The sequence below is a fragment of the Eublepharis macularius genome, chromosome 3 (assembly GCF_028583425.1).
Source record: "Eublepharis macularius isolate TG4126 chromosome 3, MPM_Emac_v1.0, whole genome shotgun sequence".
Lineage (NCBI taxonomy): Eukaryota > Metazoa > Chordata > Lepidosauria > Squamata > Eublepharidae > Eublepharis > Eublepharis macularius.
This window is the reverse complement of record NC_072792.1, coordinates 96,168,041-96,195,071: the sequence shown is the minus strand read 5'-3', so window position 1 is coordinate 96,195,071 and position 27,031 is coordinate 96,168,041. Positions and strand designations below refer to the sequence as shown.

Here is a 27,031-nt window from a genome sequence, read left to right as displayed (position 1 = left end):
TGACTCCAAGGTGGCACTGGAATCAAATCCTGCTATTCCCCATATGAAACCGATAGGCTTCTTTTGCCATGTCCAAATAGTTATCTCAAGTCCTTGGCATAAATTGGATAGAAAACCCATTCTAAAAATGATTTCCCATCCATTCAACTGTGGGAATTATCCATAGCCATTTCTTTATTGCACCCTATATCCTCGTCCTTTTCTAGTACACCCATACTTGGCGGGGGGGGGGGGCAGAAGCAAAGTAGGATTCACGGATGTTTGAATTAAAGTATACACATCCTTACAAATACATTAATAGGTCACCTGTGTTGACTGTGGCTTCAGCCATCAAAGTGTATAAGAGAACATTTTCAATCTACTTTCCACTATATCTTCACTGAGGTTTTTGTGGTAAACCATGAGAAGTATTCCTAGGGTTACACTATCTAACCTCACTTGTGTTATCCCAGCATGACTGTGGTTTGGTCTTCAAACAAGCTCAAAGATAAGCAAACACCATCATATCTTGAGTGACCCCCTTCCATAGTGAATACTATTTGAAAGCAAATGATACAGTTTTAAACTGTGAATCACATAATATATTGGAGCATAGATTATCCATGCTATAACAAGTAATATCCACATCTGGATAAGGTTCCCAGTTCTACACACACTGGGAACCAGCATTAGGGAAAGTTAAGAACAGATGTTGATTTTTAAAAGGATACTGATGCTGAAATTCAAAGTTCCCTACTACATAAACAGACTGCTCTTGCTCGGAAGCTGTTGTACACAAAGGTTGTTGACCATTGCTTGTCTACCACTCAGCAACAGCCTATCAGACTCCTCTCTTTTCAACAAAATTCAGCAACCACACTTGAGGATAGATGAGAAAACTGTTACCATTTGAGCAGAAACAGGATCTCAAAATTCCAGTCTTTTTGCTTCTTTGGGCTAATGTGCATTTAAAATAATTCTTACTAATATATATTATACTGAATCATTTTTTAAACAAAGGATGAGTTACAATTTCCAGTAAGCATTTTCTCTCCTTTTTTGCACATTTAACCTGAATTCAGTAGATACTTGCCTACATTATGTTAGGATGATTAACAATGGAAACTGAACTCAAAACAACCTTTACAATGTAAATTGTTAATGATAAAACAATATTCCCAATGATTAAAGCACACTAGTAATTAATTATGAAAGTACAAGAATTGCTGACATCTATTCCTAGAATTTCTGGGTTTAAAAACGAGTGTTAATAGATGTTTAAAAATCATACATAATCTGTGTATGTGTTGTCAAGTTGCAATCAACTTACGGTGACCCCAGCAAGGGGCTGTCAAGGCACAAAAGTGGATTTTTCCAGTGTCTTATCCTGCAAAGGCTTCCTTGATGGTTGCTTATCCAAGTACTGACCCTGCTAAGCTTCCAAGATCTGATGAGACCAGGCTATACCATGTCGCCTTCCCTCCCACATGATCTGTGCTCCAGTTAAAATCAAGATCTTCAGTGTTAAATCATAAAGCAATTCTCAATGACATCAGAGTTGGCCATGTCACCTGCTGTGACTCCCTAAAATGTGGCAAAAATAAGAATACTGATGCATGAGAGAGAGTAAGATAGAAGACTGTGACAAGAACCCTTTGAAATGTGAACACAAGGATGCCTGTAACAGTTCTTTCCACTTTTCATCAAGTACCTTCCCAAGACCTCCATAATGTTGATGTGGGAGGTTGTGCAACCTGTGTGAAAAAAGCCACACTCTGGGGTGGAAGAAGGGGACCCTGAGGAAAATCAGCTTTTCTCTTCTTACATTAGTAGTACTGATGTTGGAGCAAGAAATTACATTTGAGCAAGAGTGGTGCCCAGCTCCCCCTCTTTACTGCATCCTTGGCAGCCTGCCTTTTGTCCATGTTGGCCCCATGACTTCTAGCACTAGCTTTTGGAGGTTTCAGGGGGTTGCTGAAGGAAGGGCTAGGGGAGAAATCACATCCATGAACAATGTTGCACTTGTTTTTCACAGGATCCAAGCCTATAATACTTAAACTATAAGCACAGAAGTCTTCTCTCACACATGTTGTTGTTGTTGTTGTTATTTATTAGATTTATAGTCTGCCCTCCCCATGAATGGGCTCATGGTAACTGAAACCAAAACACACTTGTGGGAATGCTCTCAGTATATGAGGAGATACGAGGGTTGAGATAGATGCTGTGTAACCCATAGGATGTTGATGCAGGACCTCCAAGCAGCCATTCCTGTGCCATAGCTCTATGGATGTCACAGACTGATTTGAAATCAGAACTTATACCTAATACCTAATACCTAATACCTAATACAGGTAAAGGGATCTTTTGGAACAGGAAGGGGGGTAAGTGCAGGACTATGGTGGGAAGAGGAAATTGGTGAAAACTGCAGCTCCCTCTTCCGCCAGTGTAAGTACCATGCCACCAGGAAAATGGTTGTTACCATGTAGAACAGTACCTTAGATCCAAACCCGCTTGGATTTGAATTTACTGGAATTCATTTTCACTTGCACACACCTGTATCTTGCACTAGCTTGATACCCGTGCTTTAATACCATATTTAACTACTTTAAATCCAGTTATAATACTTATGGGCAACCCTAGTGAACTTTTAGGGGAAGACTGGGAGGTGCATTTTACCTCAGGACACATTAAATGACTCCCAATAGCAATTGCGTACTGTTTAGAATGTGGGGGGTGAGGACCAATTAGGCCGCATACACAAATGACCTCTGTGTTCCAACTGTCTCTGGGGGGGATGAAATGTGGAATGTTGAGAGCCCCAGTCAGCCCACATATGCAAATAACCTTGAAAGGCTGGCCAAATCAAGGAAGAGTTGTCGAGCTGGCCATGAGTGGGAGACTGCCAACCACACAGGGAAGCTTTATCCCTTTGGGAAAACAAATTTTACCCCTTTTTACTCCCTTAGAGGGCGAATTTCTTAAAATCCCTTTTTAATAGGTGATTACATCATGAATGTTCCCCCCAAATTTCATGTTTCTAGGTCCAGGGGTTTGGGCTGGGTGTTGATGAGTCAGTCAGGATGTCTTTATATATATAGATTACAGGTATGTATTTTGCAACAATTATTTCCCACCCTAACCCCACACCCACTTTTCCTGTCTCCATACCCTTATTTTATCTTCACCTGTGTGGATGCCCCTATATATATCCATCAACCAAGGATACTTCATACAACTGATGAAGTAGACTCTGGCCAACTGCAGTAAATTAGTCTTTTAAAACAACAAAGTTTTGTGGAACTTTTTTTCAAGGCAAACATGTATGGCAGAATAAGTATGGCATAATTAGTTCTATAAGGAATGGAATTTGGAGGAGGATTTGGGTTAAGAATTTATACGATATTTCTTTCTGGAAAGGTTAAGACACTGGAGAGAATACATTTAAAAGGTCAGTATACACCATTTTATTCACACTGCTGAAATATCAATGCAGTCCTAAATCCTTCTAAGATTAAGAAGACTGCATTATATACCAGGAGTAGCATTATATAATAATACAGACTCTTAGGAACAATAATGACATGGAGTGTGTGGATGTGTGAATGAGAGACAGACAGACAGACAATAGAGTGATGGACCTAGCTTCTCCCTGACATGTAGTTTTCTATGTGCAAGGTTTTTTCTGGCACAATATTCACATATGTGACTGCTGGTCAGCAGTGGCACAAGACAAACACTACGGACAACATTAAAATATTTGTTATTTGTTTAGTACATTTGTATCCCTCCCGCTCTCCAAAGAACTCAGACCAGCATACATGTTCTTTCCTCAATTTAGCCTCACAATAACTTTTGAGGAAAAATGTCATGTCTCTTTAACAGAGGTTTAACATGATGTTATTTGCAAGGTGATGTTATGTACCGCCACACTATAAAAGCTTCAGTGGCCCATTTCCACACATTAAGCCTCTGTTAAAGGGACAGGACATTTTCCTCCAATTTGTTGGCAACCTTAGAAGTAGGCAAGGCAGTCTCTGGTCTAAGGACAGCCAGAAAGTTTCATAGCAAGTAGAGGTTTGAACCTGGGTCTCCCCAGCTCTCGCAGCTTTAACCGCTACACCACACTGGCACACAAACAAGCCTTTGGACATTCTATAATGGCTCATTTCAAGCTTAACAACAACAACAACAACATTCAATTTAGGACAACTTAACATCCACTCAGAACGGTTTACAAAGTATATTATTATTATCCCCACAACAATCACCCTGTGAGGTGGGTGGAGCTGAGAGAGCTCTGGAAGAGCTGTGACTGACCCCAGGTCAGCCAAGCTGGCTTCAAGTGGAGGAGTGGGGAATCAAGAAGCTTAACTCCTTTCCTAAGATTGCAAAAGAGCCTTGGGGCTGGTTCAATGAAGACTCATGCATGTGATCAAAACTGAGGAAAACAATTCAATCCCTTGCAAGTTCCAGGTATCAAACTGTGTGATTTGGTATTCTGTCGTTTGTCAATACCTTGAATGAGCACATTGACAGAAGTGATGAAGTTGTATACAATTAGTACAACTGAATTAAAGGATAGGTGATTAATTGCACTGGGGTCTTGGCGTGAGAGTCATTACTCACAAAGGAAACACCCAGGAAGAAATCTATGTCTGCATAAAAAACACAAATGAAACAGAAGAGATGCTGCACTAAATACAAAACCTTACCAACTAGCAAATGTGGCTGACACAGAACCTTTGAGAAAGTATTCAGAAAACAATACTATGCACATTTGGTCCCTTCCCAGACAATACTTTACATTACTAAAGAAATGCTGCTTCCTGACATTTAAAAACAAGGGCTCTACGAGCTATGGAATGCAGACATACATCATGTCTGTGAGATTGGAGAGAGAAAAAGATCAAATGTAATATTTTCTTTCAACACAGACAACTGCTTTGAGATTTTCCACCCAGACAGTCTTGGAAACTGCCTGCAGCCTTTGCCAATTACTACTGACAAATACCACTTGGTCCTGAGTGATGTTTTAAGTGAAATAAAACAGCGAAGAAAACTGAACATGATGAAAGGGCTCCTTTTCCCCTTCTTCTTAAGAGGCAGCTACAAGTTACATATTCACAAGGTAAGGTAAAGGCTTCCTGTTCATGACAAAGGCCATGTGAAGTTGAGAGCAGGGCAAACTTTGTTTGACAATGAGACAAAACTCATTTTCCTGCCTTCTCAAACATATATTCTTTTCATTTTCCACAAAGGAAGAGAAGCTAATGCAGCATCCCTGCTCAACATCAGTCTTCACAATATCAGTGTTCTAATGGAGAAAATGATTCCTGGCCATTTTGCTGTAGGTGACAGATATACAGAGACTTTTCCCAACATGGTTTCTGGATTCTCTACCCCAGGCTGCATATAAAATACAACAGGCTAGCATACATTTTAAACTATTTTATATGAGCATCTAAAATTAAGAACCACATATACAAAGGTATAGCTGCATAAAATATAGAAAAGGGGTCTTTGTCACTGGTGGGGAAATTTCTAGTACTCTAAATGACAATAATTAATGCAAGCCAGAATTAAGACTTCTTGGAACAACACGCTTGTTTTACTTGCTGTTGTGCCCATAACCTCAAATTCACATAATCACTTGCTATATTTCACTCATTACATTTCTGTTTAGCAATTCAGGCTATCCCACATATGTGTGAAATCCTCTCCAAGAAAGGCTAAAACAATAGGAACTTTTCTGTAGAAATAGATTGGCCTGAAGGAATTCATACCCATCAACAGAATAGAATAAATACTGAAGCTGATCCAGCACTTAGAATGTGCTACATTAAATCTACACAATTGCAAGTCTAAACACACAAAAAATGTATGTTTCTCACTGTGGACAATTTGTTGTGTTCATGTTGATTTAAAAATGGTTAAAACCAAGGTTGGTGGCAACTAGATTGGCTACTTTGAGCAATGATGGATTAGAAACCTGCCTATTCTACCTGCTCAAAGAAGCCCACCGACATTTCTACTGGGCCCAAGCCTCCATTCACTTTCCCTTCTTTCTCTGCTCCCTAAAATATTTGTTAATAGAAGGAAAGTTGGTAAAGGGGAACTTCATAAGCCAGATGACATCTCTTGGAGGTATTCAGATTTTACTTGATTATAACAGAAATCCATATTTGAAAGGTAGAAATCAAAAGGTGCTTGGCTGTTGAGTTTAAAATGAATGTATAAAACATGCACATGCAATAGTACACATGCACCCTCTAGTGTAATACTATGGAAATAGCAATAGCCTCCAAGAAATTAATAGTCAAATTTATCAAGATAAATTGCCTTTAGCATTAGGGCTGGGGTAAGCAGATTGCTCTCTAGTAGGAGAACAAAGTGAATGTCAAGGGGTAAAAAGATCCACATTAGCAGGGGGAGGCCATTTTTGCCACTTTTCTACCTGTGGTAGCTTCTCCCTCATCCTGCTCCTGGGGAGACTGGTTTCCTCCATCCTATAGGAGCAAAATTGGGGGTAGGAGCATGGGGAGTAATTTCAGGCTACAGTGTGACAGGTGGGGAAGCCATGTTTCTGTGCACAAAATTCAGGCAGGAGCCAACCCATGGTTTCTTTCAATTAAACTTTATTAGCAATCAACTGTAGTTTTTCACAGCTGGTAGAGAACCCAACAGTTTTATTCACCCTTAAAAAATAGCTCTCTTGAATGTGATTATCAGAGTATGTGGTTATATTACTAACGTAACTCAGTTCTGGGTATGTCTGCCTTATTACTAGTAGTTTCTGCTGCACATAGCATGTGCTCATCTCATCTCTGCAACGCATACACACACAAAAACAGTACTCTAAAATTCCCATTTAGCAAATACTCCAAGCCACCAAATTTATGCTCAGTGATTTCAGTCAGGATGCTGCAGTCTATTTTATCTGCTTTTATATTTATCAAACTCTATCGGTTTCTCTTGACTGCACATTTCAACCATAAAATGATAGGAATTTGTGTGCGCTACTAACAACAAAAGCAAAGATTGCCCCAGGTGTCTATGAAGCATAGCCTATGTTTACAGACCTTTTAACAAGCTCAGCCTGCATTGAGTTTCCAATTAACCAAGCTAGACATGTTTTACTTTGCTACAGTGCTAACATTTTCTTCCATTTTCCAGTTTATCATCTCCATCTACAGCCATAGATGTGCCCAGAGCTGGAAATTGCTTCATATAATTCATGCTGTAAAGGAGTCCCTTTCTTCCACCCGGCTTCATATTTCTAAGGAGCACTTCACTTCTAAGGCACAGTGAATCCTTGAAGACACCACTTACAGATCTTTCCCCTTAGTGAGTGTCATCTTTTGACATTTCATTCATAATGTACTTAAAAGCTTTAATTAACACAGTTTGAAAGTTGATACTATCTTATCTTCTCCTGAATAGACAGGTCTAAAAGCACTAACCCATGATGAATGAGCACCACATTTTATAGCTGAAGCTGGGAAACTAAAAACCATTCTGATGATAGCTGTAAAATGATATCAAGGGAGCTTCTGAGATCATCTCATTCTTTCTCCCCCAACCCTGCCCCAATCAGTACCTTGCTACTAATAAGCAAAGAAAAATAAATGACAGCAGTCTCCTCAAGTATAACATTTATATAGGAATCATGTACCCCCTTTCCTGTAATCCTATCACACCTCACACAATCATAAACCTTTTCCATATTGCTTGTGTATACACTGGATAACAGATCACTCTTCACTTTTAAAAAACAAACTTGATAGCAGAAACTGAATGCTGGTGTGGGTTAACTTTGTAACATGCTCAAAGTTGATTCCTGATCCCTTCCATCTATATGTGGTAAAAGTTAAAAAGACTAACATTGGATTTAATGGGGGAGGATAGGATTAGCAGAACAATCCTAAACCCTGTCTCTGAATAGCTTAAGACCGCTGCTAATCCTGTCACCAGCCTAAGTGGGAAATATATCAGCACCAAGTCTTACTGGTACCACACTAGTACTTTCCCCTCTAAAAATAGGTAGCAACAGGACCATGTTGGGGAAGCATTAGGGCTCAGTCAGTACCTTAGCTCTCTCTGTTTCATTCTATGCTCCCAACACTGAAGAAACAGGGCTGTCTAGAAGCAAGCCTTATGCAAAACTTGAAGGGGGCTGCTGAGTATACTATACTTGTGCATTTCCCCTATGTGTTATGTTTTTCTCTGCAGTCCTCCCAGCCCTGGTATACGTGGCTGGTTTCAACACCAAGGCTGCCAAGAGATCCCTCATGTCCTGTGCTGTGATCTGTGTGTCCAGTTGAGGGAGCTGCTGGCCAACTGCTCCAGAATATGTAAGGTACACATTCTTAATCTGGTTTCTCCAGTTTTGCAGCTGACCAGCCTGTTGCTGGCCAAAAGGTAACCTTTGCTTTCTTGCTAGCATCCTTTCCTATGGGAAAAGCCACATGGGTGCTTTTCCATAGGAGTTGCTAGGGAAATGACAGGAATGCTTCTATGAAAGAGTAGTCATGTGTTCTCTTGTTGCTGCCAGGCAGCCAGGTCTATATCCTGCTTGCCAGGTGAAATGCTACTGCTCCTTAGCCCAACCTACCTGAACTCTTGTGCAGCCATTTTGTTGAGGTTTCCTAAGTGAGCTGTGGCTGTATGTGGGTGATGTGGTTGTAGTGTCCAGGGTCACTTCTGTGTATATCCACCTGGTCAAAAGGAACATGGTTGCAGGAGAGTTGAAATGGCACCCACAGAGCTCCCTGAATAAGTTCACACTGGACGTGCCAAAGCCCAGACTACAAGAGGGGTTTGTATTTCCTTTGTTTCTGCCCATGTTATACCCTGGCCATGGGCACAGGCAGAGTGGCCCCTTCCATATATAGCTGACATGGCAGGAAAGTCAGAGTCACTTTATGATCAGTAGATTGCAGCAGGTTACTATGGAATTTGGTGGAACTGCTATGTCCTCAGTTCCTTGTATATTTGGGGCAGGAGAGTAATCTAATATACTAATAGCCAAGTAGCCCTGATCTGTGTATACTTAAATCTGGAGACTGGAGCCATGAACGAACAAGACATATCTTCCTTCACACATGAAAAATGCCCCAGGTTTGCAGAAAAATCTGAAATCTTAAAAATCTGGGAGACCAAGGTTCAAATCACCACTCTGTCACACACTCTTAACTTAATCTACTGCTCAGGGTTGTTGTGAGAATAATACAAAAGCAAAGAGAATGATGTAAGCTGTTCTGGGAAGGATGTAGGGAAAGGCTGCCAGGAGGGTAAGTAATTGCATGAAGAAGGGAATATACAGAAAAGTGAAGTACCCCTCACAAGTCCTTGCAGGTACCCCATCACACATCTGGACCTGGCTCAGCTGGCACCACACAACTGGGCCATAGGGGAGAGCCCCCTGGGAAAGCTGAAGACAGGGAGTCAGACAAAGATTGGTGGAAACGAGAAGGAAGCAGGAAAAGGAGAGACTATGGGGGGTGGGGAAAATGAGATGTCCCCCTCAAGTCTTTGTGGGTCCCCTCCTCTAAGTTCGCATAGGACACAGACTAGCAATGCCAGCAATGCTCCAGAGCTCACAGCTTAAATTTGGACTGTTAAACAGCTGCTTGTTAAACCCATATAGACAGATGGAAGAAACTCATGATTTCTTGTGTTTGGCCCAGCAGTGAACTGTTCATGTAATCAACAAAACGTGGAAGAAAAAAATTGACAAGAGTAGTCAATGAAGTCCAATGCACAAGCCATTAAGACGACCTTCTTGATATACGTTTGGATTTGTTTTCAGAGCATTAATAATTCAAACAACAAATTATTAAAGACTGGGAAAAATTTTCCCTAGGTGCAGCAATGGTACCATGTTTCATGGAGCAGACCTAATGACATCTGTAAAAAGTGAATTGTTTTGGGAGTTTTGGACGTTTCTAGGGCTCATGTTCATAAAGAAAACTTTACCAGGTAGATGGAACTAGCAAAATTAGAATGTTTTTTCTATCAGTTTAGGAAGGAAGAGGGCTCCTGCTTCTCCCCATCAAGTTCCTGGGCTGGGATAAAAAGCTAAAAAGCCCAGCTTCAGACTGCTCAGCGAAAGCAGGCAAACTGAATCATGGTGGGAAAATCTGCCACACAATTGGGGAGTGAAGGGGGAGTCCATCATAGCAATGCAGGAAAAATCCATCATGGGGGTCAAAAATACCCCTCATTGAAAACATCAGAACCCCTCAGAAATATAACTGGTGTCAAAAGTGACCCCACCGTTTTTACAAGTATAAGACACGGGCATCTGTAAAACTGTTTAATTTTTAACAAAGCAATCATTTTTAACTGTTACAATACTGAACGCAATAGTGCAGTGAAGAACAGATAACAACAAAATGAGGTAGCAGGTGACACAGCTAGAATATCAAAACTAAAACATCAAAACCGCACAGAAATGTAATTGTAGTCAAATTGACCACACCATTTTTAAAGCATATAATACGGATCCCAGCTGTGCGCCAGCAGTGGGCAAACTCCCAGTGGTGTGACCTATTGCCCGCAGATCGCTGGTGCCTGGCAACTGCCACCACCAGCAGGCAATGTATTGAAGTGATGTCATGGTGCCTGTGTCACATCTTCAAATAACTACTGTGGGATAATTCTTTATTCGAATAAACAATAAAATATTACATTTAAACATTATATAAATAGGCATTAAAACATATCATACAGTAAATACATACTCCTAAAACATATCATACAATAAAACATCCTCCTCAGATGGCGACGATAGAATAATAACCATAAAGTGCTGTGTTTAAGTCTGGTCCGTAGGTTCTAATGTTTGTTCCTGTTTTTCTGACAATGTAAATCTGCTTGACAACTACAAGAAAGGCCTATCTGAATTAGGTGACTTTGCTGCAGCTGCTGGGTCTGTGGTACTGGAGTGCTTTAACTTTACCATGTAACATACCCAGGCTCATCTCGCGGGAGACAGAATGACCCTACTTTACAAAACTGTAATACGAGATGTGACACAAGCAAGCACAAAAGCAAAAGAAAGGAAGATGGGTCAGATGTAGGGTTGCCAGGTGTGCAGTTTGGGCCTAGACAGTCTGGTATTTGGGGGGACTGTCCCGGGAAACAATCCCTTAAATACCAGACACTTGGCCCAGGCCCAGTTCCTCCCCATTGGTTGCCCAGCCTAGCACCAAGCCTCCTGCAACTGAGTGGCACTGCCACCAGGCCAGGAAAGTGGCCTGCCACTCCAGGCACCTGGGTAGTCTTCTGTGGTGGCGTGCCACCACTCAGGAGTGGTCAGCCAGCCTGGCAGGAAATGGGGGGTCAGCGGGATGGTGTCACTTCCTACAGTGATGTCATTACCCTGCCCAGGAATGTGCACGCGCACAAAACTTAAGTTCCACCTCACCTCTTTCCGGGATCCGTATTAGGTTGGACCCCGTCTGGCAACCCTAGCCAGAGGTATCTAGAGAAACCAGTGCTATTCACAGCTGCCGCCAGTCCAGTGTTCTACTTGGGAAATACCTGGCTTGACCAGATGGGCCACAGTGGGTTGGACCCGACTCACCTCCATGCACTTAAACCATACAGGAAAAGGAAGAAAAACAAGGAAGGATTCTTTGCGTACAGGAGAGGGAGGGATTTAATGCGGACACTGATACCTTCAGTAAAATTAGAATCTAGGAACAAGAGGGAGTCAGTTATTATATCAGCCCTTCTGGACACAGACTTCTTTGACTTTCAGTGATCCACACTAGAAAAATAGCAGGCTAACATTCTGTTTTCCATTAATTAGAAAATTATTCTATAGTATGTTCAGCAAAGCTTAATAAACAAAAAATATTTTTAAAACAATTTGTTTAGCCCAATTTAATAAAATAATAATAACACTTGATTTATAAACCGCTCTTCAGGACAACCTAATGCCCACCCAGAGTGGTTTACAAAGTATGTTATAGTATCCCCACAACAAAACACCCTGTGAGGTGGGTGGGGCTGAGAGAGCTCCTAAAATTTGTCATCTGTGTGAAATCACTGAGAGGTAAGATCTTAGTTATAGAATCACAACTGATCACCTGTTTCTAATTTGCTTGATTTGAATTCCTCCATCAGTTGTTCAGTCACAGTGTCCTTCCTACTTTCCTGCTCCACAATTGCCAACTATCATAATACAAATGACCATATTTCTGTATTAAAAGAGACCTTATCTGATAAGTAAGCTCCTTTATTGTAGCGAGTTAGGCCAGAGAGTCTCAAATTCTGTCCAGCTCTTCATTACTCCATGCTTAAGAGAAATCACTGTGCTCCAAATATTATATTCCAAAATGCTATCCTGTTCCAAGGAGGTCAAACTGCTGTACAGTGTAAATGTTGAAAATTCTCAGCTGAAAGCAGTAAGATTTTTAGATTTTCCATATGTAATGCCTCTACTAAAGTCAGTTGGTTTACAAGATGTACATAATCCCTTTTCAAAATAGAAATCTAGAAAGTAAAAAGTTATTATTAATAAACTCCACCAGCCATTATAACATACTTACACAAAAATCCAGACTTATTGAAAATATGGGCAAATAAAAGACAGCACTGTGAACACTGTGTTTAAAACACGAGCTGATGTGCATATTTAGATTACCTAGAGAGGCTCCAGTTAGTGTGCCATTAGTGAAGATTTGACGAGTGACAAGATGATCCATCAAGATTATATTCCTTGAGATCTGCCTTATTCCACCAGTTTCATGTGTCAGGAAGATGGTTCAAATGATTATTTTCCCTAAAATATTTGGTTTTGCTTATTTATTGGGAATTACTTGTTAATGTGAGGTTGGCTGAGGAATCAGGATTTTGTGGATCTGAGTTTTTCATTCGATTTTGGATTCTGCTACAGGGAGGGGGAGTCATGGGAGCTACTTCTAGATTTCGTTCGTTTTCATTATTGGTCCCTTCATTTTCTATCTGTTAAGGTTTTAGTTTATTGATGGTATTTTGAATATTAATTTTACACATTTGGAATTACTTTTTTTTCAGCTCAGTCCTAAAAGGGGGGAAGGGAAAGGGCATAGGGAAAGAACTAAGGCTTACACCAGTGGAACTGGCTCCTACGTGGGTGCAAATGCCCTTCCACCAGCAGTGGCACGAGGCGTGCTACTGCTGCTGGGTCGCTGGTGGCGGGAACGCTTGGCGGGCGGACAGAGGCGGAGAAGCGGCGCAGGGCCCTGCTCTGGAGCAGGAAGGGATGGGCTGAAGGGTGGGGCCAGAGTTAGTTCACTCCCTAAGCTGTTCCAGGCGTGGGAACGCCCCTAGCGGCGCAAAAGAGCTACGCCACAGAAAAAGGCGGCGTAACCCATAGGGGCCCATTGCTCAGGAGGAATTAGGCCCGTCCCTCTGTGCCTGGCCCCGCCCCCGTGACGAGAAAGCACATAGGAATAGGACTAAGGCGGGGACCAATCTGGGCTCGACTACGTGGTGGGTGAGCCCACCACACCACGCCCAATCCCCGCTGTCACCCTTCAAAACATCTGGCCGTGCCGGCCATGGCCAGGTAAGTGGGGAAGAGGCCGGAGGCTCTGCTGGTCTGCCCCAGGGTGTGGGAACTTTGTTTGCGAGGTAGGAGAGCCAGCGGTGATGGTGGGGGTGTCTGACTGCACAGGGGAGAACTTTGTGGGATTTTGGTTGAGTGGTGCTGTCACACAGTGGTGATTGGGCACAGTCTGTAATATTGGGTGGTCCACCCTATCCCACTACTTCTACCCTTAGGTCACCTAAACATTGAATCCTAGCATGGGACCAGTCAAGAAACTAGCCAGGTGAGGCGGGGTGGGGTGGGGGTGGCTCAGGGATCCCCTCCACCTGGCTGCCGCACCAGAGCCTGCTGAAGCTCCACCCCCTCCTCACAGCCAGGGCTTGCCAGTGAGGCGCTCGGCAGGGGTGGCAGCAGTCTATGTCAGTGGTGCTGGGGTTGACAGTGGCTGACGGGGTCTTTGGGGTTCCGGCCTCCAACCACATCTTGGCCGTGGGATGGATCCCAGGTGGCAAGGCATGGCCAGGTTGGGCAGGTGGCCAGGTCAGAGGAGGGGCCGCCCAGATGGACGTGCCTCCTGAGTCCCAACAGATCTCTAACTGCGCAATCCTATGCAGAGTAACTGCGGTCTAAACCCATTGATTTCAGTGAGCTAAGACCACAGTGACTCTGCAAAGGACTGCAATGTAACCCTGGCCTTACTCCCTGACAGGCCGACTGCCAATACGCAGCACCCCTATTGAGGAGGGTCACCTGACAACTGCTCACGCACTGCACCAGTGAGGTCCTCGTTGAAGGCTGGTCTCATGCATGGAGTCCATTCCGGAGCCCTACTCGGCTGCAAATGGCATGGCAAAAGCCTGTTCAGTTGGATATTCATTTGTTTGTTTCTATTGCAGGCATATCACCATCTGTCAGGAGAAGCGTGGGGCATGGCTCTGGCTGCGGCGACGCAGCTGAGACAACTTTGCCAGTTGGCGCTGCCTGCAGAGCTTATCCAGATGGCGGTGCTGCCTGCTGCCCTGCCCCCGAGTGGGCATGGCACTGAGCTGGCCGGGCAGGGAGTGGGTACTCGCTGGGCATTCAGATGTCCTACACAGCCCTCTCCGGGGGTCCCGGACTGGCATGAGGCCGCATGCCCCCTGGAACACGTGCTGTGCAATAAAGGTTGAGCCACAAGCTGCTTCCGTCTGTCTGTTCTCAGCAACTTGCCCTGTGCCCTCCTTGCATTTCAGGTGCCGAGGGCCAGCGGAGGGAGCGGGTGGCCGGGGCCAGGGGGTGGGAGATGGGTGGGAATGGGGTCAGCTCTCATGAACCCTGGCCCCATTGGTGAAAATACGAGCAGGGCAGCACGTGGTTGCCAGGTGTCGGACAGGAGGTCCTGCAACCCTGGGGAGGGGCGTTCCAATTGCAGCTGCAGCTAAAGTGGTACGGCCCCATGACTCAGTTACCCCCATGGTGGGCCTGATCCTGGCTTCCTGGAGCTGCCCCTGTGGTCTGTTCCATGCCCAGCATCCCGTGGAGCCCTGGCAAGCAGCCACACCTGTGGGGCACCAGCCAGGCATCCAGATTAACAAGGCGCGGTTGTTTGGAGGAGCAGGGAGTGGTGCTGGGTGGCGACTGGCTCTCCCTGTTACTGGTGCCACCTACTGTAATCAGCACCTAGGACCGCTACCAGCACCCAGCTTGAGCCGATGAGCCCCTTATACGTCATTGGCCCCATCCTACCCGTGGTGCTGCTGTCTGCCCCGCCCACAAGGGCAGCAACGGACTATCCCGCTTGCCCCAATTGCCTGAATCCTGGCCATCTGAGGCTGCTCTGACATTTATCCGCCATATGTTCTCCTTGCCCAGGGTGGGTGGCCCAGGTGGCCTCCCCCAGCCATGGTGGGCCCCCCATCGCTGGTGGGCATCACAAGCACCCCCTTTCTGAGGAATACAGCAGGTGAAGCAGGTGTTCATTGCCCGTCTAGGTGCTGCACCAAAAATGCCCCTGCCTGTTCCACGCCCAGCCTCCGCACCCTGTGCCCTCCCCATCCAGCAAGGGTGGCACTGATCTTGGGGATCCGGGTGTCAGGTCTGACTATGTTCCTTGTATGATCTAACCAAACAGACTCCATTTTAATCCTGTCAGTGTTTAAGCTCTTCTTTTGCAGGTGACAAGCAACCCTGTAACAGTTATCTCAAAGAAGAGGAATGTTTTGACTACAGCCTTTCCAGCCTTGGGAAAGTTTCAATCTCTCAGCTTCAAGCCGCTTGTTTTGAGAACTATGGGGGGAGGATGGGAAATGCTGGGCTTTGCTATTCTGTACCTTAACTATTGCCTGTCATTCGTAACAACATCCGTGTACCAGCCAAGATATTGCATCTTGGTCAGTGAACTATAATGGTTGTTTATATTCAGTAAAATCTTTTGAAATCAATGGACTCATGTCTAATTGCAAGAGATAGTCTGGATTGCAACCTTTAATAAGCCACAGTCTGACATTTTGTTACGAATCACATCTGTTCCAATGCCTAAACTGGGGCAGACGGATACCAAGGCCGATCCCAACAGGGACCCTTTGTTTGATCCTTACACCTCCCCTGGTTTGGAAGGACTGGAACCCCCAAGACCCATTCAGGGAGGAACGGAGTCCAGACGTACTGCGCTGATTACCCTTGCACCTGCTGGAGCCGAAACTAGGCCCAGGGCGGCGGCAGAACCGTTAATATCGCTGCCTACGCCGAGGCAGTGGGGCTCGAGGCTGCGAGAGACGAGGGACAGGAGAGCTAGTGCGGTGTTTACCCAGTCACAAATGGACGGGAAACGGAGTATCGGCTCGATACCAGAGCATCCAAGTAGCCAGCCGTGGTACCACTGGAATCGAGAGGCCGATCAAATTGAGTGGAACCGAAGAGCTTTGGAGAGTACCCAGATGTGGGAAACCTTCCGTCGTGACGTGATGAGTTGGGATTACGCGGAAAGTACCCCGTGGATGGGGCAACGCGAGCCAACCGAACAGAGTTGGATACAACTGCAGAGCCGAACTTTGGCAGTCGATGCTGGAATTTCGGCAGTGACCGGATTGGCCAAAGGAATATTGGCGGGGAGAATGGAAACAGAACAAGGTAACGGAGCTCAGGGCATGGGAGAAATTCGGCCTTGGCCTCGGGCGACAGCATCCTACACAGAATATATGGAAACTACACAACTCCCCAAAGAAACTCCTCAAGAGTATGCTGAATCGGGGGGGGCATGGCGGGCCCAGAACGTGTACAAGTATTAGAAGAGAGACTTGGTAGCATGGAGGAGAGCTTAGCACATGCTGTTCACTTGCTCTCCGTACTTGTTGTAGGGGGATCAGAGGAAGGCCCCTCCAATCGAGCTGTTGGGCAAAGTTTGGTGGCCCTGCAGGCTATGATCCCGAGGGAGCAACCGCTGATACCCGTTGACGATCAGCAACAACCGGTACAACCACCGGAACCACCACAGGAGCCAGCAGATGAGAGACCGGAGGAACTTCCCCCTGATGAACCGGGAGGACCTCTGGAAGGGGAGGAAGAGGCACCGTTAGAGCAGCCTCAAGAACAGCCGCAGGAGCAGCCCCAAGAACAGCCGCTGCAGCCCCAAGAACAGCCGCCGGGGCAGCCTCAAGAGCAGCCGATCATCCCGGGAGGATTACCACTACAGCCAAGAGATGAGGCTCCGGTACTTCCACCGCCACCGAGGGAACAGCCTATTCTCCCACGGCTTCCAGCGCTTAGGCTTCCGCCACCACCAAGACCGAGAGGTCCACCTCCCCAAGGCCCGCCAGCTCCGCGACCGCAGAGACCACAGCCGAGGCTGCAAGCTCTTCCAATACCGAGACCCCAAGGGATCCCGCAACCAAGGCCCCAGTATCCTCCGATGCATCCGCTCCCGCGCCAACCCGATTGGCAGCCAAGGCAAGAACTGGTACCTGTACAATATTACCCACTCCCAGCACCGGTTGCCAGACCACAAGAGTTACCAATTGGATGGGTAAAATTGGAAGCTACTTTCGATGGAGATCCCTCGAAGTTGGGATTTTTCCTAGTACAAGCACTACAATTTTTCAACCATTGGGGACACTTGTTCGGAGACGAAGCGAGCCAAATCGAGCATTTGGCATCTCATCTGCAAGGAAAAGCAGCGGAATGGTATGTAGCCTTGTATGATTTGGGGGCTCCAGAATTAGATTCCCTACAGGGTTTGGTAGATGCACTCCGAGCGCAATACGAAGACCCACTAGAAGAAAGTAGAGCCCGAACGGAATTACAATCGATCAGGCAAGGTAGCATGTCGGCTCGGGACTATGTTACAAAATTCCGACAGCTAGCTGCCAAATGCCCAAGGTGTGAGGAAACCACCAAAATAATTATGTTCAAGCAAGGCATGAATCCCAGACTGTTAGATCGAGCACTTATGCAAGATAATCCTCCCACACTCTTGGGTTGGATTCAACTAGCTTGTGAAGTAGAGAACTGAATGCAAGAAGTGCGCCTGGTTGAGCAACAGCAAGCGGCCAGCCACCGGCGAACCTCTATAATTGTTAGAGGGGGCAGAGGGACAGTATACGCAGCTAGAGGAGCGAGAGATGCTAGATGGCAACAAGGACTGTGTCTACATTGTGGCCAAAGCGGTCACTTTGCAGCGCAATGTCCACTCCGGCCTGTGCAGAGAACTCCATTCCCACCAAGGCGTCCAACCCCTGCCACCCTTCCCCAGCCGTCCCGCCCAACGCCCGCTCCGCGAACTTCGCGAGGGAGAGGTACGTTCAGAAGAAATCCTCCCGAAAGAGGATTAGAGCTAGAGGAAGTTATGGACTTTGACCCAACCGCTCTAATCGTTGAAGAAGCACCCGAAAGTCCAAATTCGGGAAACGAAATGGATCTGTCGTAAACGGACCCAAACGGCAGATCAAAACTCAGTCAGTTCCCATAGCGGATAGACCTCAAGGGTCCATACTATTCATACCTGTTACATTAGTTAATCCTGAACGAAAGACTCATATTCGGGTGCAAGCGCTTATCGACTCTGGGTGCTCCAGAGATATTGCACCAGCTCTAGTGAATGGATTAGTGCTCCCAATAAAAGAACTTGAAAATCCGGTCATTTTTGAACAGATGGATGGCACTAATATGAATCCAGTAACTACCGAAACCGTACCTGTCATCACAGGCATGGGTCAACATTGGGAGACAAGATCCTTTGTAATTAGCTCTACAGCAAAATACCCATTGATTTTGGGAAGCAGATGGTTGTGGGATCACAACCCAGATATTAATTGGGCAGCTGGAAGCATCACCTTCAAAACAGACAGCTGTAAAACCCATTGTTGGGACCAAAATTGGGGCAACAACCCTACTCTCATATAACAAGCACTCCTGACGCAGGAGGAAATTAACCAAATTCCGAAACAGTATAGAGCCTATTTGCAAGCTTTCACCGAAGAAGAGGCCAACACCTTACGTCCCCAGAGGAGAACAGATTGTGCAGTGGAAATCATCCTGGGAGCAACATTGTCTAAAGGTAGACTTTATCCAATGAGCCCAAATGAAAGAGAGAAACTCAGAAAATTCATTGACACCAATCTCCAAAGGGGATTTATTCGACCAGCAAACAGCCCTCATGCTGCACCAGTACTGTTTGTTAAAAAGAACGATGGAGGGCTAAGACTGTGCACAGACTTCAGAGGACTTAATGCAGTCTCTTCCACAAACGCTTATCCCATACCTCTCATCAGAGATCTACTCAACGTCATGGCCCAAGGTAAGATCTTCACAAAATTGGACTTAAAAGATGCTTATTTTCACGTTCGTATAAGAGAGGGGGATGAGTGGAAAACCGCGTTCAATACGCCCTTAGGGCAGTACGAATACTTAGTTATGCCTTTTGGCTTGTCCGGGGCCCCTTCGGTTTTCATGTCCATGATCAATGAAGTGTTGCACGAATTTTTATATAAAGGAGTAGTTGTTTACCTGGATGATGTGTTAATTTACTTAGAAATGGAAGAAGAACACGTAAACTTGGTGCAAAAAGTATTAACTACTCTCATGTGTAATAAATTACCCATCAAATTGTCTAAATGTGAATTTCACAAAACTGAACTTAATTACTTGGGATATTGCATCTCAAAAGACGGGTTAAAAATGGATCCAGGCAAAGTGAAAGCAGTTCAAGACTGGCAAACCCCCACAAATTGTAAAGAACTTCAATCCTTTTTGGGGTTTGCCAATTTCTATAGAGAATTTATACAAAACTTTGCCCAAATAACTCTCCCCCTCACAGAACTCTTAAAAACCAAAGACAAGGGGGAGCAAGCAAAGAAACCAAAGGCAAAATTATTATGGACACCACAATGCCAACTAGCCTTTGACCAGTTAAAGCAGCAATTCATATCCGAACCAGTGCTGCAACACCCAGATGAAAATTGCCCATTCATAGTACAGGTGGACGCCAGCGATACCTCAATTGGGGGCGTCCTCCTGCAGCGGGGGACGGACAATATTCTCAAACCCTGTGCATACCTCTCCCGAAAATTTTCTGAAGCAGAAAGAAATTGGAATGTTTGGGGAAAGGAAGCCTTTGCTGTAAAAGCGCCGCTCTCCACTTGGAGACATTGGCTGGAAGGGGCCCGCTATCTTTTTGAGGTCTGGACAGATCACAAAAATTTAGAAGCGTTACGCAGTCCTCGGGAGACTCAACGCCAAACAATTGAGATGGGCAGAATACTTTTCAAAATTCAATTTCACCCTCAAATTCTTGCCCGGCAAAACTAATTTCCTAGCGGACGCCCTTTCGCGCATGCCCCAACTCAAAAGCAAGAGGGAGGAGACAATAGACACAGTATTTTCGCCCACCCAACTGGGGTGTGTGGTTACTACGTGCAGCCGCACAACACAACCTCCTCACTCAGATCAGGGGTGGAGACAAAAACTGAAAAGCGAAGTCGAAAAGGAGGGGGAGAAGGTACCCAAAGAGAAACTAATCCAATCTGCACAAGGGGAATGGCTTTGGGGTGATCGATTTTATGTACCAAATAGTCTAAGAAAAGAAGTACTTCAACGCTGTCATGACGCCCCAACAGCTAGCCATTACGGATATTTAAAAACCCTTCATTTAATCCCAAAGACAATTTTGGTGGCCAGGCATGCGCAAAGATATTTCGCAATATGTAGCTTCGTGTCCCATTTGCCTCAGCGACAAAACGCGAAAAGGCAAGCCTCCGGGACTTTTACAGCCCCTTAAAATAGACCGTGGGAAGTTATTTCGATGGATTTCATCACAGATCTTCCCCCCTCAAAAAACCACACCTGTATTTTGGTCGTAGTGGATTTATTTTCAAAACAAGCCCACTTTATTCCCTGCACTACTATGCCTTCGGCAAAACGGTTGGCAGATATATTTCTGAAAAATATTGTAAAGCTTCATTGTTTTCCATCAAAGGTGATATCCAACCGAGGCAGACAATTCGTTGCCAACTTCTGGTGGGAGCTTATGCAACTCATGGGAATTGAACAAGGTTTAAGCTCCGCCCACCATCCGCAAACCGACGGACAGTCGGAAAAAACTAATCAATTATTAGAACAGTTTCTCCGTTGCTACATCAATTTTCAACAGGACAATTGGATTGATTAATTGCCTCTAGCAGAGTTTTCTTACAACAGTGTACATGCATCCACCGGAGAGACGCCATTCAAAGTAGTTTATGGCTATCACTTTAAACCATTTCCTTTTGAAGCTCTTCCCCCCGCAACAGCCTCCAATGATGTTTCAGAATGGTGGGGGGAGGCAGCTCAACAATGGACTCTCATTCAACAACATCTTAACAAAGCTAAACAGGACTATAAGAAATACGCTGATCGCCATTGTGCAGCCGACTGGGAATTGCAACCAGGAGACCTTTTTTACTTATCTACAAAAAATTTGAAAGTCGCTCAAACCAGCCGTAAATTAGCACTGAAGTACTTAGGACCTTTTCCTGTTCATAAAGTCATTAACAAAGTGACTGTAGCACTTGATTTACCAAAGAACCTTCGCCACATCCATCCTACTTTCCACATCAGCTTGTTAAAAAAGGTCCCCCCAGCAACTCAATGGCATACCCGTGCTCCTCCCATTCCAACTTTTTAATTGATGACCAAATCCATTATGAAGTACAACAAATCTTGGACTCTAAAATCAAACGTAATAAACTGTTTTATCTTATCAGATGGAAGGACTTTGATTCTGGATTTGATGAGTGGGTGGAAGCTATTCATGTTCATGCTCCTAGAGTAGTAAAATCTTTCCACAATCTCTACCCTCTCAAACCTGGGGGAAGGGCATCTTAGAGGGGGCAGAAATGTCAGGTCTGACTATGTTCCTTGTATGATCTAACCAAACAGACTCCATTTTAATCCTGTCAGTGTTTAAGCTCTTCTTTTGCAGGTGACAAGCAACCCTGTAACAGTTATCTCAAAGAAGAGGAATGTTTTGACTACAGCCTTTCCAGCCTTGGGAAAGTTTCAATCTCTCAGCTTCAAGCCGCTTGTTTTGAGAACTATGGGGGGAGGATGGGAAATGCTGGGCTTTGCTATTCTGTACCTTAACTATTGCCTGTCATTCATAACAACATCCGTGTACCAGCCAAGATATTGCATCTTGGTCAGTGGACTATAATGGTTGTTTATATTCAGTAAAATCTTTTGAAATCAATGGACTCATGTCTAATTGCAAGAGATAGTCTGGATTGCAACTTTTAATAAGCCACAGTCTGACACTGGGTAGGGGCCCCTGAGGGCAAATCTCTCCCAGCCTCGCATGCCAGAGTGGCCGCGCCTGTCCTCGCCGGACAAGACACCGTATGAATGCTTCATATAGGTGCACGGGACAGGCATCCACTGCAGTGGCGAGGGAATGGTGGCAGCCTCCCGCGCACGTTGCACAGTTCCCACCATGGACGTTCGGGCATGGCCACTAAGAGTCCACTAGCCCCGAGAGCGCCCCTGCGGTAGGCAGAAACATGTACGTGCCCGTGTCCAGCGCCCCGCACAACTTGTCCTTCCCTCCACGGCGAGGCCAGCGGGATCCCCGTGTCTGTGCTGGGCATTAGCCCCTCCGGGGCGCCTGGCTGGCTGCCAATCAATGGGCAGAGGTGCGGTGGCCGGTGCTGGAGGGCGGGTCATGCGGCCCCTGGCCCCGGGGGACTGCCCCTCTAATCCCTTATATTCGCGCCCTTTTCGGCTCCTCTGACGCCTCTGCCAGACAGAGATGGACAGCAATGGCTGGCAGGAGCAGTGGGCGCCGGCACACAACCCTCCCCCTCCTCACTGCCCTGCTGTAGGTTCCCTCTGCAGGCAACTGGGACGAACGGTGGTGAGAAGCCGTTGACCGAGTCCACAGAGTTGTGACCAAGGGGCGAGCGGTGCAGTGGGGTGAGTGCAGGGGGGAGGCACAAGAATGAGGGGGCAGTGGGTCGCCTTGCTGGGACTGGAACCATCCCCCACTCTGCATGGCCACCCACCCGCTTGGGCCAGCTGTGGTCCTTGACCACTGTCTCCCGTGAAGACGACTGATGCAGGGGGGAGGAGGCTCGCTGTTGCGGGCACCAGGGCCCTTGGCAGCCCAGCCCTGGCAAGGGCCTGGGGTCCTGATTGCAAGCCCTCCACAGTGCCACCTCCATATCCACCAGAGGATGACAGCAGCAACATGGAGCATGGCTTCTCGATTTGGTCGCCGCAGCAGGAGGCAGATGAGTGGGAGAAGAAGCTGCGTCCGGGCCCATCCTCGAAATGGCGTCGGCTGGCCCCAGAGACTTGTGGAGCGGCTGGAGAAGCGAAGGCTGGGCCATCATCAGAACCCTAGCCGCCTGTCCTTCTGGACTGGTCCTTCCCCGAATGTGCCTCCCCCTTACCCCACACAGCCCTACCCCCCTCCCCGTCCAGACTCTCCCTAACTGGGGTGAACGGAAATAATAAAAGCCAGGTTCTGTGCCACAAGCGTCTGTGTTCCTTGCCTTGGGCTGGGGCCAATGTGTTGGCATGTTGGTGGCCAGATATGGCTAACCCACCACCAAGGCGCCACTCGATGAATGGGCCATGCTGTCGGAGGTGTCTGCTGCCTGATTCAGGGCTCCCCGCGGTCCAGTAGGATGATGTACCAGGGTTCGGAGACAGACCATTGCCAGCAGGTCTGTGGGCACATACTGGGGGGGAGTGGGCGGTCTGCCCGCATCTGGATGAGTGGCATGCCAGTGGATGCTGAACTCCACAGGGGTGGCCAGTGCCCCAGACCCTGCTTGGGACAGCTACCAGGTGACTACAGCCTTTTGGGGTGAACAGCCAGAGGGGTGGTGGGTGCTTCCGCCAATGACGCATCCGCCCACTCCAGACTTTGCCATGCTTGCTCCTGTCTGGCCGACCAGAAACGGTGATACCAGAACATCGCCACCCCAGCATCCCCGCCCCCTCTTCTCCACTCTGCTCTGGAGCTGTGGGAGTAGCTGGCCTGCAGCCACCACCAGCCTGTTGCTGCGGAGAGCGGATGGAGCAGCGACTTCCCCAACCATGCCAACCCCCCTCCGTGTCGATTGCAGCCCTTACCCAAGCCACAGGCTAGGGCGGTGTGCTGGCATGGGCGTTGTCCGCCTGTTGCTCTGGAGGCTGCCCTGGATCACGAGCTGCCCACTGGCTGCGCCTCTCCTTGCCCCTCCCCCGGCAGTTAGCTGGGAACGGCACCTGTTGGCTGTGGCTGGCGGCGCCCACGCATCCACCCCACCCACCATGCTTTTTGACTTTTCTGCTTTGCACCTCTGCACTGCTGCCGCCACCACCGCCTCTGCACTTTGCAAGCACGGGATCCAGCCGAGCAGCACCGCAGCTCCACCTCCACTGCCACGCTGGTGTTACGGCCGGCCATAAGATTGCACTGCAAATCTGACATATAAGTAAGCTGCTTGATGAGTATCCTACACTAAATGATTTTAAAAGTATTAATAAAATTAAAGTATTTCCCAATATTCTCAGTGCCTAATTTAGTTACTACTTCAAATTTCGCCTTGCCAGCTCCTGCTTTTGTTTATTTCTTCTAAGCACATAAGTTACTTCCATTTTATATTTGTTAGTGAAGTCTTGAATTGTGGTTTTTACATATTTATTTATTTTATTTGTAAGCCACTCTGGAGAAATTACATGGCAAACTGGGATTGAAAATATATGAAAAAATATGCTGTCTGAGGGAAGTGCCAAGATCATCTGGAAGCAAAGCTGGATCTGAAGGGATGTATCATATTTCATATCATATTAAAGAAGTATGTTTACGGCTGTGTTCCACAAAATGTGCAAAACGGAATTGTTCAGGACAGCCTTTTTATAATAGGATAGCTACTTTAGATAGCTATCATTGCTTTGTTCATTGTGCACACCATACTGTGTCTCTAGTTCTGTGACCCAGTTTTGTTTCACCGTTTGTTGTACATACCATACTAGTTTGTTGTATGTACCATACTATTATATTGCATGGTGGGGGAGGTTAAGCTTTGGGAAGATTTTAATGGTCTTGGGGTCTTAAATACAGTATTAGATTTCATTGTACATGTACTCAATATACCATTAAACATTCTCAGTCCTTGAGCTACAGTGGAATAAAAATACCTTTTGAAGGACATGCTGAGTTTCCTCTATCAGTGATGTACATATTTTTGTTGCAAGATCCAAACTCTTCTTTTCATTCATCTCTGAAATGGTATCACCAAGCAGCACTTTCTTCCATGAAGTACTACAACCAAAATGTTTGAATAAACGCATCACACTTCGGACTACAACATAAGGCTACCAGTAAAGTGAATGGATGGCACACAAGCTGGTATATCTTTGTAACAGACCTTTTCAGCAAATAACTGGAGAACTTACAATTGGTCTTCTTCAAGACACACCAGTTTGAGAGCTGTAAGAAGCCTCCAAGAGGGCCCATCCCATCCAAATGTCAGATTGCTAGAAACAGAAAAAGGCAAATCACTGAAATATGCAAACTGGTATTTTCAAACAGTACAAAAGAAAAAGCAAAAAGTGGCTGCTTCTTTCTATCAATTTACATATTCAGTAGCAGCAAATGATAAATTATTAAAAGGAAGACGTATGTTTGAAAGTTCTATGATGGAAAGCTTTACAGAGAGCAATTGTAGCTATCACATGGTTCACATGTCTTACGCTGTCTGAATGCATTGTGAAATTATATGCTGTAATCAGCTTTGAGTCTCAACAAGAAAGGCACACTATAAAGTAACAAATGTTGTAGCTAAACAGAACCTCCACATTCACACCAGATGCAGGCAACATATAAAGAGGAAGGGTGTCATCTTCATGCCCAGTTTGTAGGCATTTTAGAGGCATCTGACTCATCACTGTTGGAAAATGGTTGCTACACTACATGGACTGTCAGTTTTCTAGTTATCTTCTTAGGACTTTTAGCATTCTTTTTCTATTTTAACTGCTTCTCCTGTTCTCCAACTTAGACCAAACCACCAAGGCTGGAAGAACAGGATCTCCGTTTAGAAAGGGTAGGAGGGCAGTTGTCCCTTCTCTTTTTCAGATTTCATATTTCTTCTCAGGAACACTCATTTCTATGGTTATGAAATGTAAAAATGAATCAAAACAAAAAGTATTACTATTTTTTTTAATCTGAAAAGCCAAGCCTTGGATCTTCTTTTTAATAAACAGTCTCACATACAAACTCAGGTGAGAAAAACCTGACCAAGAAATCATAGAAAGTTTAAAATTCACATAATTGCAGTTTGGCATCTAGAAATCTTGTCAACATAGCATGTAAGCATAAATACTCGCATTTCACTCGCATGTAACATAGCATGTAAGCATAAATACTCGCATTTCACCATGTTAATAAATATGGCCCTCTTCTTTGTGTTGGAGAAGCAACAAATAACCAAATTTAAAGAATTATTTTGGCACTATGCTTTTAACACAAATATTATGATGAAAGTTTCAGACCTGGAGCCACCAGAATATTTCCATGGCAGAAGGGAGAAGGTGATTTTTGCCAATTCCCCCTCTCCCACTTCAGACATCTAACTCCCCACTATGCTCTTTCTGTGGTCCCCCTGCCCCCCTAGAGCAGCACTGTGGGGGCAGGACTTGGGTCTTCAGGAGAGTGGAAGCAAGAAAGTTGCATGCTTAGGAAAGAAATCTGTCCACAGTAATGTTCATTAAATCCAAGACACAGCACAGTTCAAGGTCACAGAAAAAATATTTTTTTGTTTTAAACCCAAATATTGCGTGGATGTATATACTTACTCTAAAAGTTTGTGCTCTTGCAAAATGGAAACTTTCGTGTGCTTCTGCTTATCTTCTGGAATGAGGTACGTAAGAAGTGAATCTACACAAAAACAGATATTTAAAGTGAGTAAGATGATTCACTGTGTTTTTCCCACCAATATCACCATAATAATGTGGAAACAAAGGCCCAGACCACAGAAGAAGAGCTCATGCTGCCGATATACCTCATGCCACAATACG

The 27,031-nt window shown here is 45.6% G+C and overlaps 1 protein-coding gene across 5 annotated transcripts in view; it reads right to left on the bottom strand.

The window, feature by feature from the left end:
* SETD4 (SET domain containing 4) overlaps positions 1–27,031 on the bottom strand; it is a 57,683-nt gene that overhangs the window by 11,395 nt on the left and 19,257 nt on the right. For 4 of the 5 annotated variants that reach the window (XM_054974808.1, XM_054974807.1, XM_054974809.1 and 1 more), the window contains 4 exons: positions 26,810–26,891; positions 25,412–25,492; positions 25,154–25,277; positions 10,281–12,480 (listed from right to left, as the gene is read on the bottom strand). In XM_054974808.1, the coding sequence (XP_054830783.1) occupies positions 12,346–12,480; positions 25,154–25,277; positions 25,412–25,492; positions 26,810–26,891 (422 nt within the window). In that variant the 3' untranslated portion in view covers positions 10,281–12,345. Of the gene's footprint in view, positions 1–10,280; positions 12,481–25,153; positions 25,278–25,411; positions 25,493–26,809; positions 26,892–27,031 lie in introns of those variants that run through there. The other variant, XM_054974810.1, reaches the window with a different exon arrangement.